General features: G+C 44.6%; 1 protein-coding gene across 6 annotated transcripts in view; it reads right to left on the bottom strand.

The window, feature by feature from the left end:
• Positions 1-1,890: 1,890 nt before the first annotated feature.
• Positions 1,891-13,268, bottom strand: part of dync2i1 (dynein 2 intermediate chain 1) — a 94,875-nt gene continuing 83,497 nt past the window's right edge. For all 6 annotated transcript variants that reach the window (XM_068007968.1, XM_068007984.1, XM_068007975.1 and 3 more), the window contains 3 exons: positions 12,172-12,303; positions 10,878-11,101; positions 1,891-2,229 (listed from right to left, as the gene is read on the bottom strand). In XM_068007968.1, the coding sequence (XP_067864069.1) occupies positions 2,058-2,229; positions 10,878-11,101; positions 12,172-12,303 (528 nt within the window). In that variant the 3' untranslated portion in view covers positions 1,891-2,057. The remainder of the gene's footprint in view (positions 2,230-10,877; positions 11,102-12,171; positions 12,304-13,268) is intronic.

Consider the following 13,268-nt stretch of genomic DNA (forward strand, 5'->3'; position numbering starts at 1 on the left):
GTGTGTCCCTGTTACCAGGTTTAGTGGTAAGGCTACATGTCAGCACTGGCAAAATATAAAAATTTTCTATTACTTAATAATAATGAGTTACAGAACTAGAATTTATATCAGCTTAAAATTTTTGTCTGTTCTTACTGTTTCTAACTTTAATTCCCTAATAAATAACAAAAATCTTTTGAAAAGAGAAAGCTGTTTCATATAAAGATCAAGGAAGTACTAAAATATGTTTATAATAACTTAGACTAAAATAAAATTATGGGAAGAAAATTAATGTTCTAATATTTTATCTTATACCTCACAATTGTATAAACAAAACACAAGATAGTTAGCCAACCTAAGGACGTAGTAACAGGGCACTTAGAAAATCATAATACGATTAGACAAACTCAGCACGGCTTTATGAAAGGGAAATCATGTTTGACAAATCTATTAAGAGTTTTTGAGGATGTAACTAGCAGGGTAGATAAGGGGGAGCCAGTGGATGAAGTATATTTGGATTTTCAAAAGGCATTTGAAAAGGTGCCACACAAGAGGTTACTACACAAGATTAGGGCTTATGAGATTAGGTGTAATATATTAGCTTGGATTGAGAATTGGTTAACGGACAGAAAACAGACAGTAGGAATAAACGGGTCATTTTCAGGTTGGCAGGTTGTAACTAGTGGGGCGCAGCAAGGATCAGTACTTGGGCCTCAGCTATTTACAATATATATATCAAAGACTTAGATGAGGGGACAGAGTGTAATGTATCCAAATTTGCTGACGATACAAAGCTAGGTGGGAAAGGTAAGGAGGACGCAAAGAGGCTGCAAAGGGATATAGACAGGTTAAGCGAGTGGGCGAGAATGTGGAAGATGGAGTATAATGTGGGGAAGCGTGAAATTATCCACTTTGGTAGGAAGAATAGAAAAGTAGAATATTTTTTTAAAAGTGAGAGACTAAGAAATGTTGGTAGTCAGAGGTATTTGGGTGTCCTTGTACACAGAATCACAGAAAGTTAACATGCAGGTACAGCAAGCAATTAGGAAGGCAAATGGTATGTTAGCCTTTATTGCAAGGGGGTTGGAGTATAAGAGTACTCCAACCCCCTTGCAATAAAGACAGAATGGGCCCATATTCTCCGGAATTTAGAAGAATGAGAGGTGATCTCATTGAAACATAAAAGATTTTGAGAGGGCTTGACAGGGTAGATGTGAGGGATTATTTCCCCTAGCTAGAGAGTCTAGAACTAGAGGTCATAGTCTCAAGATAAGGGGTCTGCCATTTAGGACCGAAATGAGGAAAAATTTCTTTACTCAAAGGGTTGTGAATCTTTGGAATTCTCTACCCCAGAGGGCTGTGGATGCTCAGTTGTTGAGTATATTGAAAACTGAGATCGATAGATTTTTGGACACTAAGGGAATCAAGGGATATGGGGATAGGGCGGGAAAGTGGAGTTGAGGTAGAAGATCAGCCAAGAGCTGATTGAATGGCGGAGCAGGCTCGAGGGGCTGTGTGCCTACTCCTGCTCCTATTTCTTATGTTCTTATGAATACATAACTTACGTCACAACAGTGATTGTTGTGAGTTCTATCACATGGGATAAATTCTGTATGGAACAGTTTCCGCACACAGTATATGTCAGCACTCATCACGAATAAAGACAAGAGTTGTTGCTTAGCATTTATAATTAGTGCTGTACTTTTTGGCATTGACTGGTATTTTATTAGTGTTGTGGATTCTTAAAGCTGTGAAACTAGAAACCACATTAGCAATTTTAACTTGTTGATATCCTGTGATGACTCCAATACTAGTCAGGCATATTCAGTGAGCTACAAAAAAAAATGTATTTTGTATTTGCATGTCAATATATAGTAATAGGATAAAAAAATTAAAATCCTACAAACCAAGTGGTTTTATAAATACTTTTTATGTGACATTTACTATAATGAAAATGTATAAATAACTTTTACAAAAACAGCTGACTGTACAAAAAGTAGCATTTACAAACCAGCACCCATGGCTGTGCTTACTGCTCCGTGATCTCGTAAAGTCCTTCCTATAGTCTGTGCATAATTCTATACAGTTTGCTGCAGAATATAGTGCAATGTTTCCAGTTCATCCAGATGAGGCTCTGACCACTGCTTCTTTAGATATTGGATTTCAATTGTTCCAGACTGCTTTGCCAACATGAGACCTGAACATGCACTTGGTTTCTCTGGATCACCTAGAACAGCTATGGTTGTAATCCTGTTAATGGGGGAAGGAATAGATCAATAATTAATGGCCAAGGCTCAATTTAAGTACAAGGGCACAAACACCATCAAACATTCCAGAATGTAGATGCTAAAATATTGTATTCAGTGGGCAGCTCATATATTTTCTCTTTACACCATAAACACAAGTAGAAAACCTCAGTGATAAAAAAGATTCAGAAATATAAAAATTATTTACATTTTTTGTAAAATTACCTTCAGAATAAATTTTAAGGGCTGAAATGGAGACATTTACGTGCTGCAGGGACATCTTCATCGCTAGAAAATCCAATCTCATGGGTTTTAGTATATCACAGACTGCACAATGCTGCATATGGTACCAAAGGCATCATCACATTTAAACTAAGAAGTGACTGACATTAATAACTGTTGTAATCTTCGGTGTAAAATATTATGAACAAGATGAACTGAAAAAACAAACTTGTCCAAATTTAATTAAAATGTCTAAGGGACATGGATTTATGGAAGGAACTAAACAATATTTGCAAATGGGCAGAACTATGGCAGATGGAATTCAATGCAGGTAAGTGCACAGTCTTATGCAATGAAAGAAAAATAGGGGGCATACTTGTTGAATGTTGCTGAACTAGCTGAAAAAGATCAAGGAATGATAGCAGACTCAACAATGATCATGTCCAGTTATTACATTGCAGCAATCAACAAAGCAAACGGAATACTGAGCCACAATGAAAGATCAATAGGGTACAACTCTGAGCCCATCATATGGGAGTTGTACAGTGCTCCAGTCAGACTGCATTCAATTCTGGTCACTCAAGCACAAGGGAAGCAATCCAAGCTCTGGAAGGAATGCAGAGAAGGGCTAAGAGGCTGATCCCTAGTGTCAGAGGACAGTTACGAGGAAAGGTTAGTAAAGCTCTTCAGCCATAAAAGGTGAATTAGATGGCATCTTATACAAGTATACAAGATACTAAGTGGATTGAAAAAGTTAATCTTAAGCGCTATTTCAAGCTAAATCACAACCACAAGACAAGACATAGGTACAGTGTCCACACGTGTTGTGTGGCACTACCACCATGCTAAATTAGATATATTCAGAAGTGATCTAGCAGCTCAAATCTGGGCATCCATGAGGTGCTGTGGGCCATCAGCAACAGCAGAATTGTATTCCAGCACAATCTGTAACCTCATGGCCCGGCATATTCCTCACTTTACCATTACCAACAAGCCAGGATTCAATGAAGAGTTTAGAAGAGCATACCAAGAGCAGCACGAGGCATACCTAAAAATGAGCTGCCAACCTGGTGAAGCTACAACACAGGACTGGATGCATGCTAAACAGCAGAAGCAACATGCTATAGACAGAGCAAAGCGATTCCACAACCAACGGATCAGATCAAAGTTCTGCAGTCCAGCCACATCCAGTCGTGAATGGTGGTGGACAATTAAACAACTAATGGGAGGAGGAGGCTCCATGACCATCCCCATCCTCAATTATGGCGAAGTCCAGCACGTGAGTGCAAAAGACAAGGCAGAAGCGTTTGCAACCATCTTCAGCCAGCAACCATCTTCAGCCAGAAGTGCCGAGTGGATGATCCATCTCGGCCTCCTCCCGATATCCCCACCATCACAGAAGCCAGTCTTCAGCCAATTCGATTCACTCCATGTGATATCAAGAAACGGCTGAGTGCACTGGATACAGCAAAGGCTATGGGCCCGACAACATCCCAGCTGTAGTGCTGAAGGCATGTGCTCCAAAACTGGCTGTGCCTTTAGCCAAGCTGTTCCAGTACAGCTGCAACACTGGCGTCAACCCGACAATGTGGTAAATTGCCAGGTATGTCCTGTCCACAAAAAGCAGGACAAATCCAATCCAGCCAATTACCACCCCATCAGTCTACTCTCAATCATCATCAAAGATGAAAGATGTCGTCAACAGTGCTATGTGGGTACGGTAGCATAGTGGTTATGTTACTGGGCTAGTAATCCAGAGGCCTGGACTAAAATCCAGAGTCATGAGTTCAAATCCCGCCACGGCAGCTGGCGAATTTAAAATTCAATTAATTAATTAAATTCAATTAATTAAATAAAAATCTGGAATTAAAATACTAGTATCAGTAATGATGGCCATGAAACTACCGGATTGTCGTAAAAACCCATCTGGTTCACTAATGTCCTTTAGGGAAGGAAGCCTGCCGCCCTGACCCGGTCTGGCCTATATGTGACTCCAGACCCACAGCAATGTGGTTGATTCTTAATTGCCCTCTGAAATGGCCTAGCAAGCCACTCAGTTGTAAAATCTCGCTACGAAAAGTCATAATAAGAATAAAACCGGACGGACCACCCGGCATCGGACCTCTAGGCACCGGACACGGCAAAACACCAAGCCCAGTCGACCCTGCAAGGTCCTCCTTACTAACATCTGGGGACTTGTGCCAAAATTGGGAGAGCTGTCCCACAGACCAGTCAAGCAACAGCCTGACATAGCCATACTTACAGAATCATATCTTTCAGCCAACGTCCCAGACTCTTCAATCACCATCCCTGGGTATGTCCTGTCCCACCGGCAGGACAGACCCACCAGAGGTGGCGGTACAGTGATATATAGTCAGGAGGGAGTGGCCCTGGGAGTCCTCAACATTGATTCTGGACCCCATGAAATCTCATGGCATCAGGTCAAACATGGGCAAGGAAACCTCCTGCTGATTACCACCTACCGTCCTCCCTCAGCTGATGAATCAGTCCTCCTCCATGTTGAACACCACTTGGAGGAAGCACTGAGGGTAGCAAGGGCACAAAATGTACTCTGGGTGGGGGACTTCAATGTCCATCACCAAGAGTGGCTCGGTAGCACCACTACTGACCGAGCTGGCCGAGTCCTGAAGGACATAACTGCTAGACTGGGCCTGCGGCAGGTGGTGAGCGAACCAACACGAGGGAAAAACTTACTTGACCTCGTCCTCACCAATCCACCTGTCGCAAATGCATCTGTCCATGACAGTATTGGTAGGAGTGAACGCCGCACAGTCCTCGTGGAGATGAAATCCCGTCATCGCACTGAGGACACCATCCAACGTGTTGTGTGGCACTACCACCATGCGAAATGGGATAGATTCAGAACAGATCTAGCAGCTCAAAACTGGGCATCCATGAGGCGCTGTGGGCCATCAGCAGCAGCAGAATTGTATTCCAGCACAATCTGTAACCTCATGGCCTGGCATATTCCTCACTCTACCATTACCAACAAGCCAGGGGATCAACCCTGGTTCAATGAGGAGTGTAGAAGAGCATGCCAGGAGCAGCACCAGGCGTACCTAAAAATGAGGTGCCAACCTGGTGAAGCTACAACTCAGGACTACATGCATGCTAAACAGCGGAAGCAACATGCTATAGACAGAGCTAAGCGATTCCACAACCAACGGATCAGATCAAAGCTCTGCAGTCCTGCCACATCCAGTCGTGAATGGTGGTGGACAATTAAACAACTAACGGGAGGAGGAGGCTCTGCAAACATCCCCATTCTCAATTATGGCGGAGTCCAGCACGTGAGTGCAAAAGACAAGGCTGAAGCGTTTGCAACCATCTTCAGCCAGAAGTGCCGAGTGGATAATCCATCTCAGCCTCCTCCCGATATCCCCACCATCATGGAAGCCAGTCTTCGGCCAATTCGATTCACTCCACGTGATATCAAGAAACGGCTGAGTGCACTGGATACAGCAAAGGCTATGGGCCCCGACAACATCCCAGCTGTAGTGCTGAAGACTTGTGCTCCAGAACTAGCTGCGCCTCTAGCCAAGCTGTTCCAGTACAGCTACAACACTGGCATCCACCCGACAATGTGGAAAATTGCCCAGGTATGTCCTGTCCACAAAAAGCAGGACAAATCCAATCCGGCCAATTACCGCCCCATCAGTCTACTCTCAATCATCAGCAAAGTGATGGAAGGTGTCGTCGACAGTGCTATCAAGCGGCACTTACTCACCAATAACCTGCTCACCGATGCTCAATTTGGGTTCCGCCAGGACCACTCAGCTCCAGACCTCATTACAGCCTTGGTCCAAACATGGACAAAAGAGCTGAATTCCAGAGGTGAGGTGAGAGTGACTGCCCTTGACATCAAGGCAGCATTTGACCGAGTGTGGCACCAAGGAGCCCTCGTAAAATTGAAGTCAATGGGAATCAGGGGGAAAACTCTCCAGTGGCTGGAGTCATACCTAGCACAAAGGAAGATGGTAGTGGTTGTTGGAGGCCAAGCATCTCAGCCCCAGGGCGTTGCTGCAGGAGTTCCTCAGGGCTGTGTCCTCGGCCCAACCATCTTCAGCTGCTTCATCAATGACCTTCCCTCCATCATAAGGTCAGAAATGGGGATGTTCGCTGATGACTGCACAGTGTTCAGTTCCATTCGCAACCCCTCAGATAACGAAGCAGTCCGAGCCCGCATGCAGCAAGACCTGGACAACATCCAGGCTTGGGCTGATAAGTGGCAAGTAACATTCGCACCAGATAAGTGCCAGGCAATGACCATCTCCAACAAGAGAGAGTCTAACCACCTCCCCTTGACATTCAACGGCATTACCATCGCCGAATCCCCCACCATCAACATCCTGGGGGTCACCATTGACCAGAAACTGAACTGGACCAGCCATATAAATACTGTGGCTACGAGAGCAGGTCAGAGGCTGGGTATTCTGCGGCGAGTGACTCACCTCCTGACTCCCCAAAGCCTTTCCACCATCGACAAGGCACAAGTCAGGAGTGTGATGGAATACTCTCCACTTGCCTGGATGAGTGCAGCTCCAACAACACTCAAGAAGCTCGACACCATCCAAGATAAAGCAGCCCGCTTGATTGGCACCCCATCCACCACCCTAAACATTCACTCCCTTCACCACCGGCGCACTGTGGCTGCAGTGTGCACCATCCACAGGATGCACTGCAGCAACTCGCCAAGGCTTCTTCGACAGCACCTCCCAAACCCGCGACCTCTACCACCTAGAAGGACAAGGGCAGCAGGCGCATGGGAACAACACCACCTGCACGTTCCCCTCCAAGTCACACACCATCCCGACTTGGAAATATATCGCCGTTCCTTCATTGTCGCTGGGTCAAAATCCTGGAACTCCCTTCCTAACAGCACTGTGGGAGAACCGTCACCACACGGACTGCAGCGGTTCAAGAAGGCGGCTCACCACCACCTTCTCAAGGGCAATTAGGGATGGGCAATAAATGCCGGCCTTGCCAGCGACGCCCACATCCAGTGAACGAATTAAAAAAAAAAAAAAATCAAGCAGCACTTACTCACCAAAACCCTGCTCACCGATGCTTGATTTGGGTTCCGCTAGAACCACTCGGTTCCAGACCTCATTACAGTCTTGGACCAAACATGGACAAAAGAGCTGAATTCCAGAGGTGAGGTGAGAGTGACTGCCCTTGACATCAAGGCAGCATTTGACCGAGTGTGGCACCAAGCAGCCCTAGTAAAATTGAATTCAATGGGAATCAGAGGGAAAACTCTCCAGTGGCTGGAATCACACCTAGCACAAAGGAACATGGTAGTGGTTGTTGGAGGATCATCTTCTCAGCCCCAGAACATTGCTGCAGGAGTTCCTCAGGGCAGTGTCCTAGGCCCAACCATCTTCAGCTGCTTCATCAATGACCTTCCCTCCATCATAAGGTCAGAAATGGGGATGTTCGCTGATGATTGCACGGTGTTCAGTTCCATTTGCAACCCCTCAGCTAATGAAGCAGTCCGTGCCCACATGCAGCAAGACCTGGACAACATCCAGGCTTCGGCTGAAAAGTGGCAAGTGACGTTCGCGCCAGACAAGTGCCAGGCAATGACCATCTCCAACAAGAGAGAGTCTAACCACCTCCCCTTGACATTCAATGGCATTACCATTGCCAAATCCCCCACCATCAACATCCTGGGGGTCACCATTGACCAGACACTTAACTGGACCAGCCACATAAATACTGTGGCTACAAGAGCAGGTGAGAGGCTGGGTATTCTGCGGCGAGTGACTCACCTCCTGACTGCCCAAAGCCTATCAACCATCTACAAGGCACAAGTCAGGGGTGTGATGGAATACTCTCCACTTGCCTGGATGAGAGCAGCTCCAACAACACTCAAGAAGCACGACACCATCCAGGACAAAGCAGCCCGCTTGATTGACACCCCATCCACCATCCTAAACATTCACTCCCTTCACCACCGACGCACAGTGGCTGCAGTGTGTAAAATCTACAGGATGCACTGCAGACAACTCGGCAAGGCTTCTTCGACAGCACCTCCCAAAACCGCGACCTCTACCACTTAGAAGGACAAGGGCAGCGGGCACATGGGAACAATACCATCTGCACGTTCCCCTCCAAGTCACACACCATCCCGACTTGGAAATATATCGCCATTCCTTCATCATCGCTGGGTCAAAATCCTGGAACTCCCTTCCTAACAGCACTGTGGGAGAACCTTCACCACACGGACTGCAGAGGTTCAGGAAGGCAGCTCATCACCACCTTCTCAAGGGTAATTAGGGATGGACAATAAATGTTGGCCTTGCCGCGAAGCCCACATTCCATGAACGAATAAAAAAAAAAGACTGGCGAAAAGCGCATTTAGGGCTGATGTCAGAGAAAACTTCATGCACAGGGTGATTAATATCTGGAATGGTGGAGACAAAAGCTCTGGAGTCATTCAAGAGGCAGTTAGATGTTGTGATGAAGGAAATTGAAGGTTTCTATAGATGGGTGAGCTATATGGAATGAGCGGTATACCGCATAAGATATAGGAAATAGGAGCAGGAGTAGGCCATACAGCCCCTCGAGCATGCTCCACCATTCAATAAGATCATGGTGATCTTCTGCCTCAACTCCACTTTCCTGCCCGATCCCCATATCCTTTGATTCCCTTAGAGTCCAAAAATCTATCGATCTCAGTCTTGAATATACTCAACGACTGAGCATCCACAGCCCTCTGGGGTAGAGAATTCCAAAGATTCACAACCCTCTGCATGAAGACATTTCTCCTCATCTCAGTCCTAAATGGCTGACCCCTTATCCTGAGACTATGCCCCCTAGTTCTAGACTCTCCAGCCAGAGGAAACAGCCTGACAGCACCTACCCTGTCAAGCCCTCTCAGAATCTTATATGTTTCAAATAAATCACTTCTCATTCTTCTAAACTCCAGAGAGTATCGGCCCATTCTACTCAATCTCTTCTCATAGGACAACCCTCTCATCCCAGGAATCAATCCAGTGAATGTTTATTGCACTGCCTCTAAAGGCAAGTATATCCTTCCTTAAGTAAGGAGACCAAAATTGTACACAGTGCTCCAGGTGTAGTCTCACCAAAGCCCTGTACAATTGCAGCAAGACTTCCTTACTCTTGTACTCCAGCCGCCTTGCAATGAAGGCCCACATGCCATTTGCCTTCCTAATTGCTTGCTGTACCTGTAGGTTAACTGACTGTGTTTCATGTACAAGGACATGCAAATCCATCTGAACATCAACATTTAATAGTTTCTCACCATTTAAAAAATATTCTGGCTTTCTATTCTTCCTACCAAAGTGAATAACCTCACATTTCCCCAAATTATACTCCATCTGCTACCTTCTTACCCACTCACTTAACCTGTCTATATCCCTTTGCAGACTCTGTGTCCTCCTCACAGCTTACTTTCCCACCTAGCTTTGTATCGTCAACAAACTTGGATACATTACACTCAGTCCCTTCATCTAAGTCATTAATATGGATTGTAAACAGCTGAGGCCCAAGCAATGATCCTTGCGGTACCCCACTAGTTATAGCCTGCCAACCTGAAAATAACCCGTTTATTCCTAGTCTCTCTTTTCTGTTCATCAACCAATCCTCTATCCATGCTAATATATTACCCCCAACCCCATGAGCCCTTATCTTTACGAGCTTTGTGAAATAAATATAGAATTTTTGTGCAGAACACAATGAGAATAACTTTTTTTCAGCGAAGACATTAATGTGATTTGTACATAAGCAATACTTAACAAAAATTAAAATAGCACAATCCTGAGCTACTAAGTTACCAGGATTTTTTCAAAGAATAACAAAGGAGAATCAACAATTGTTGTTCATAGTTACTTAGTAGTTTTATTTAAAAACATTGCAAAATGGTGCTCTTTCCTCTTTTCAGAAATTAAAATTTTCTACTCCTCATAGATCACCCAAAGATTTCTTGTCCCCTGCTATCTGATCTATTCACTGTTGGCATCAATGAACTGGCACATTTGTAACAGAAAGTAGATTTGGGACTGGCATAGATGCTGCACAATGTATGCATGTCTGGATGAGCAGCGTGCTTTGCGTTCAGAAGAAACTGGAACACCTGGTGTCTGTAGCAAAGGTGAAAATGGCCAGTAGAAATGAGGTGGCATTATTTAGCCTTCATTGCTTACACCAGCCAGGTATAAGTATAAGAAACTCACTTTCTATGACAGTCTCCAGCCTCCTTTTCGCGTTCCACTGGCCCAGCCAACATCATAAGCTTGGGGCGCTCTAACGTGAATATGGGTCCCATCAGTCTACAACTGGTCTACCACCTTTTGATTTTTTAAAAATTGTGCAGTTTTGCAGTGCAATAGCTACTAGAAACAGAGCTTATAGCTTTAGTTTTACTGAAATCATTGTACTTACTTATCAGGCTGAAGGCTTTCCTGTGCAACTGGTTTAGAATCATTTTGCAACAAGTCCCATACATAAACACGAGATGATGCGTCAAGAACAAAAAACATGCCAGGTCGTGTTAGTGCCCACAGCACAGTGCGGACTGATCTGCCCTGAGTGCTTTCATTCCACTGCATAACGGGACGCTCTGTTGTCACTGAGTGCAGTCTAATTGTTCCATCTGAACACCCAACCTGCAAGGCAACATGACAAACGGCCTTTTAAACCATTCTGACTTTGAAACAAAATCCAAGGCCATTTTGATACGGTCACATACTGGTGGCTGCATTTTCTGTGATGCATGACACCCTTGTCTTCAAAGGCTTAGTGTTTGTCCAACTATTCAGTAATCCGAGCTCTCTAGATTTCTTACATGCATCAGCTATAGAGTTGTTTGATATTAATTTACTGTAATCCTTGAAATAAAAACAATCTGCAGCTTTATGGGATTTCTAACAGGAGATTTGTATCTGTACAGTGATACTCATGCCCCTTCAATTAGGGTAACACAGTTTTCAGTTTATATTTTACCCAATGTCCTTAACAGGACATCTATTACATATCAAAAATGGTAGGTGGGTCACAACATTACATTACAAAATGCACTGAAACTACTATGTCAACCTGGTACTATGGACAATTCCATTATAAAAGTGACCACATTTATCTGCAGTACCTTTTACACCTGTAGATGACCCTGTGATTGGGTTTTCAATGTTAAGCTTTGCTAATGTTAGTAACACCAGGTTTCTGTTAGGCCGAGACATTCCTCCAGCCTGAGGTCATGAATAGGAAGAGCCTTGTTTATTTCCAACAGAAGTTGCTGAATCGAAATTAGGAATGGGAAGTGTGGCTAATTTTTCTCGCCAGCAGCCCAAGGAGACTGAGGCCAGCTGAGGCTGGAATGCTACAGCTGGGTTCAGAACCCTTGAACAGGGAAGAGGGGAAAAAAAGTAAATCACGGTTCCCGCTCCTGATCACTTTCCCTACTAGAACTACAGGTGTGGAAGTTGAGTGAAGTCAGGATTAGACCAATGGTAAAAGGCTGCTAACACTCACTGTCTTGCCTCACACATAAAGAATGATCACTTGAATGAGGTACCACATCCCAACAAAGAGTCAACCCTGCAGGAGAGGGGAGGGGGAAAAAACTAGGGGGGAAAAGGAGAAGGAAAAGAATAGCCCATCTTTGTTGCCTGTCAAGTCAAAGGAAAAAGGAATAATGCATTTGAGTAAATCAAACTCAGACTGATAATATTCTTACCAGGAACATTGGTTTTCCAAAATGACAGAAGTCGATACTAGTGACTTGAACTGGTCTGGCACCATTTATCTGAGGTTTGTACAGCTTTGGAGCTACTTGCAAGCCATGACGTGTACCATGGCTCACAAAACCCTGTTAAGAGAGTAGAAATGATTACCTCAAATATGTCATAATTAGTAATAATCTCAAAGTACTGGTTTGCCCCCCATTTTATTTGGTAGCACAAAATGTCTCTTCCCATAGAATGCCAGTTTCTATTTATTTCCAAACAAAATTAATGAAATTCTCCAGCTCATAGCGAGAACAGAAATCAGTTCTCTATGTACCGGAAGAAGAGGTCAAGGAGGGGACCAGAGTTAGACTGGAACAAAGAATGCTCAACACATCCAAAAAGGCAGCCAAAGCTAGGGCCCATGCGGGTTCCCATAGTGACACCTTCCATTTGGAGGAAGTGAGTGGAGTTAAAGGGCAAGTTGTTCAATGTGAGTACAAGTTCAGCCAGGTTTGTGGAGGGTGAAGACGACAAAAGAAAGGGTCCGCTGTGGTGGGTGAAGCCTCCTGGCCAAACAAGTGGGTATGGAGGCGAAGGTGGTGGAAGAAGAGCTCAGCATCAGGTCTAGCTCGAAGTTTGTTGAGGTGGGGGCGTAAGGGGATGATGCTGAGATCTTTGCTGAGGACGGATCCTTCGGGGTCAGAGAGGGGAAGGTCAGAGGGGATAGTGAAAATACGACAAAGGCTGTGATTATAAGGAGAGATGGGGTCAGAAGAAAGTAAAGGGGAATAGGAGTCAGCAACGGCATTGCTATCCAAGCATCGTTGAAGCTCATGGTCCTTGCCACCTGAAAGGAAAAGGTTTATTGTTAAAGTGCTGGATAAAGCGAAGGATGAAATGTAATTTGTCAGAAACCAGCTCTGATATAAAGTGAGTCGGTGCTGTGAAGAGAACATGTATGTGGTAGCACATGGTGGAAAGGGTGGATCTCATGAAGCAGCGAGAGTACTGGTAGAGTATCATTGAATATCACATTGAATTAAATACCAATACTAATGATGTATTGTGATTATCTGTGATCCTGGATGGATCTGAAACAGAGTGG

Source organism: Heptranchias perlo, chromosome 2 (assembly GCF_035084215.1).
Source record: "Heptranchias perlo isolate sHepPer1 chromosome 2, sHepPer1.hap1, whole genome shotgun sequence".
NCBI classification, from domain to species: Eukaryota; Metazoa; Chordata; class Chondrichthyes; order Hexanchiformes; family Hexanchidae; genus Heptranchias; species Heptranchias perlo.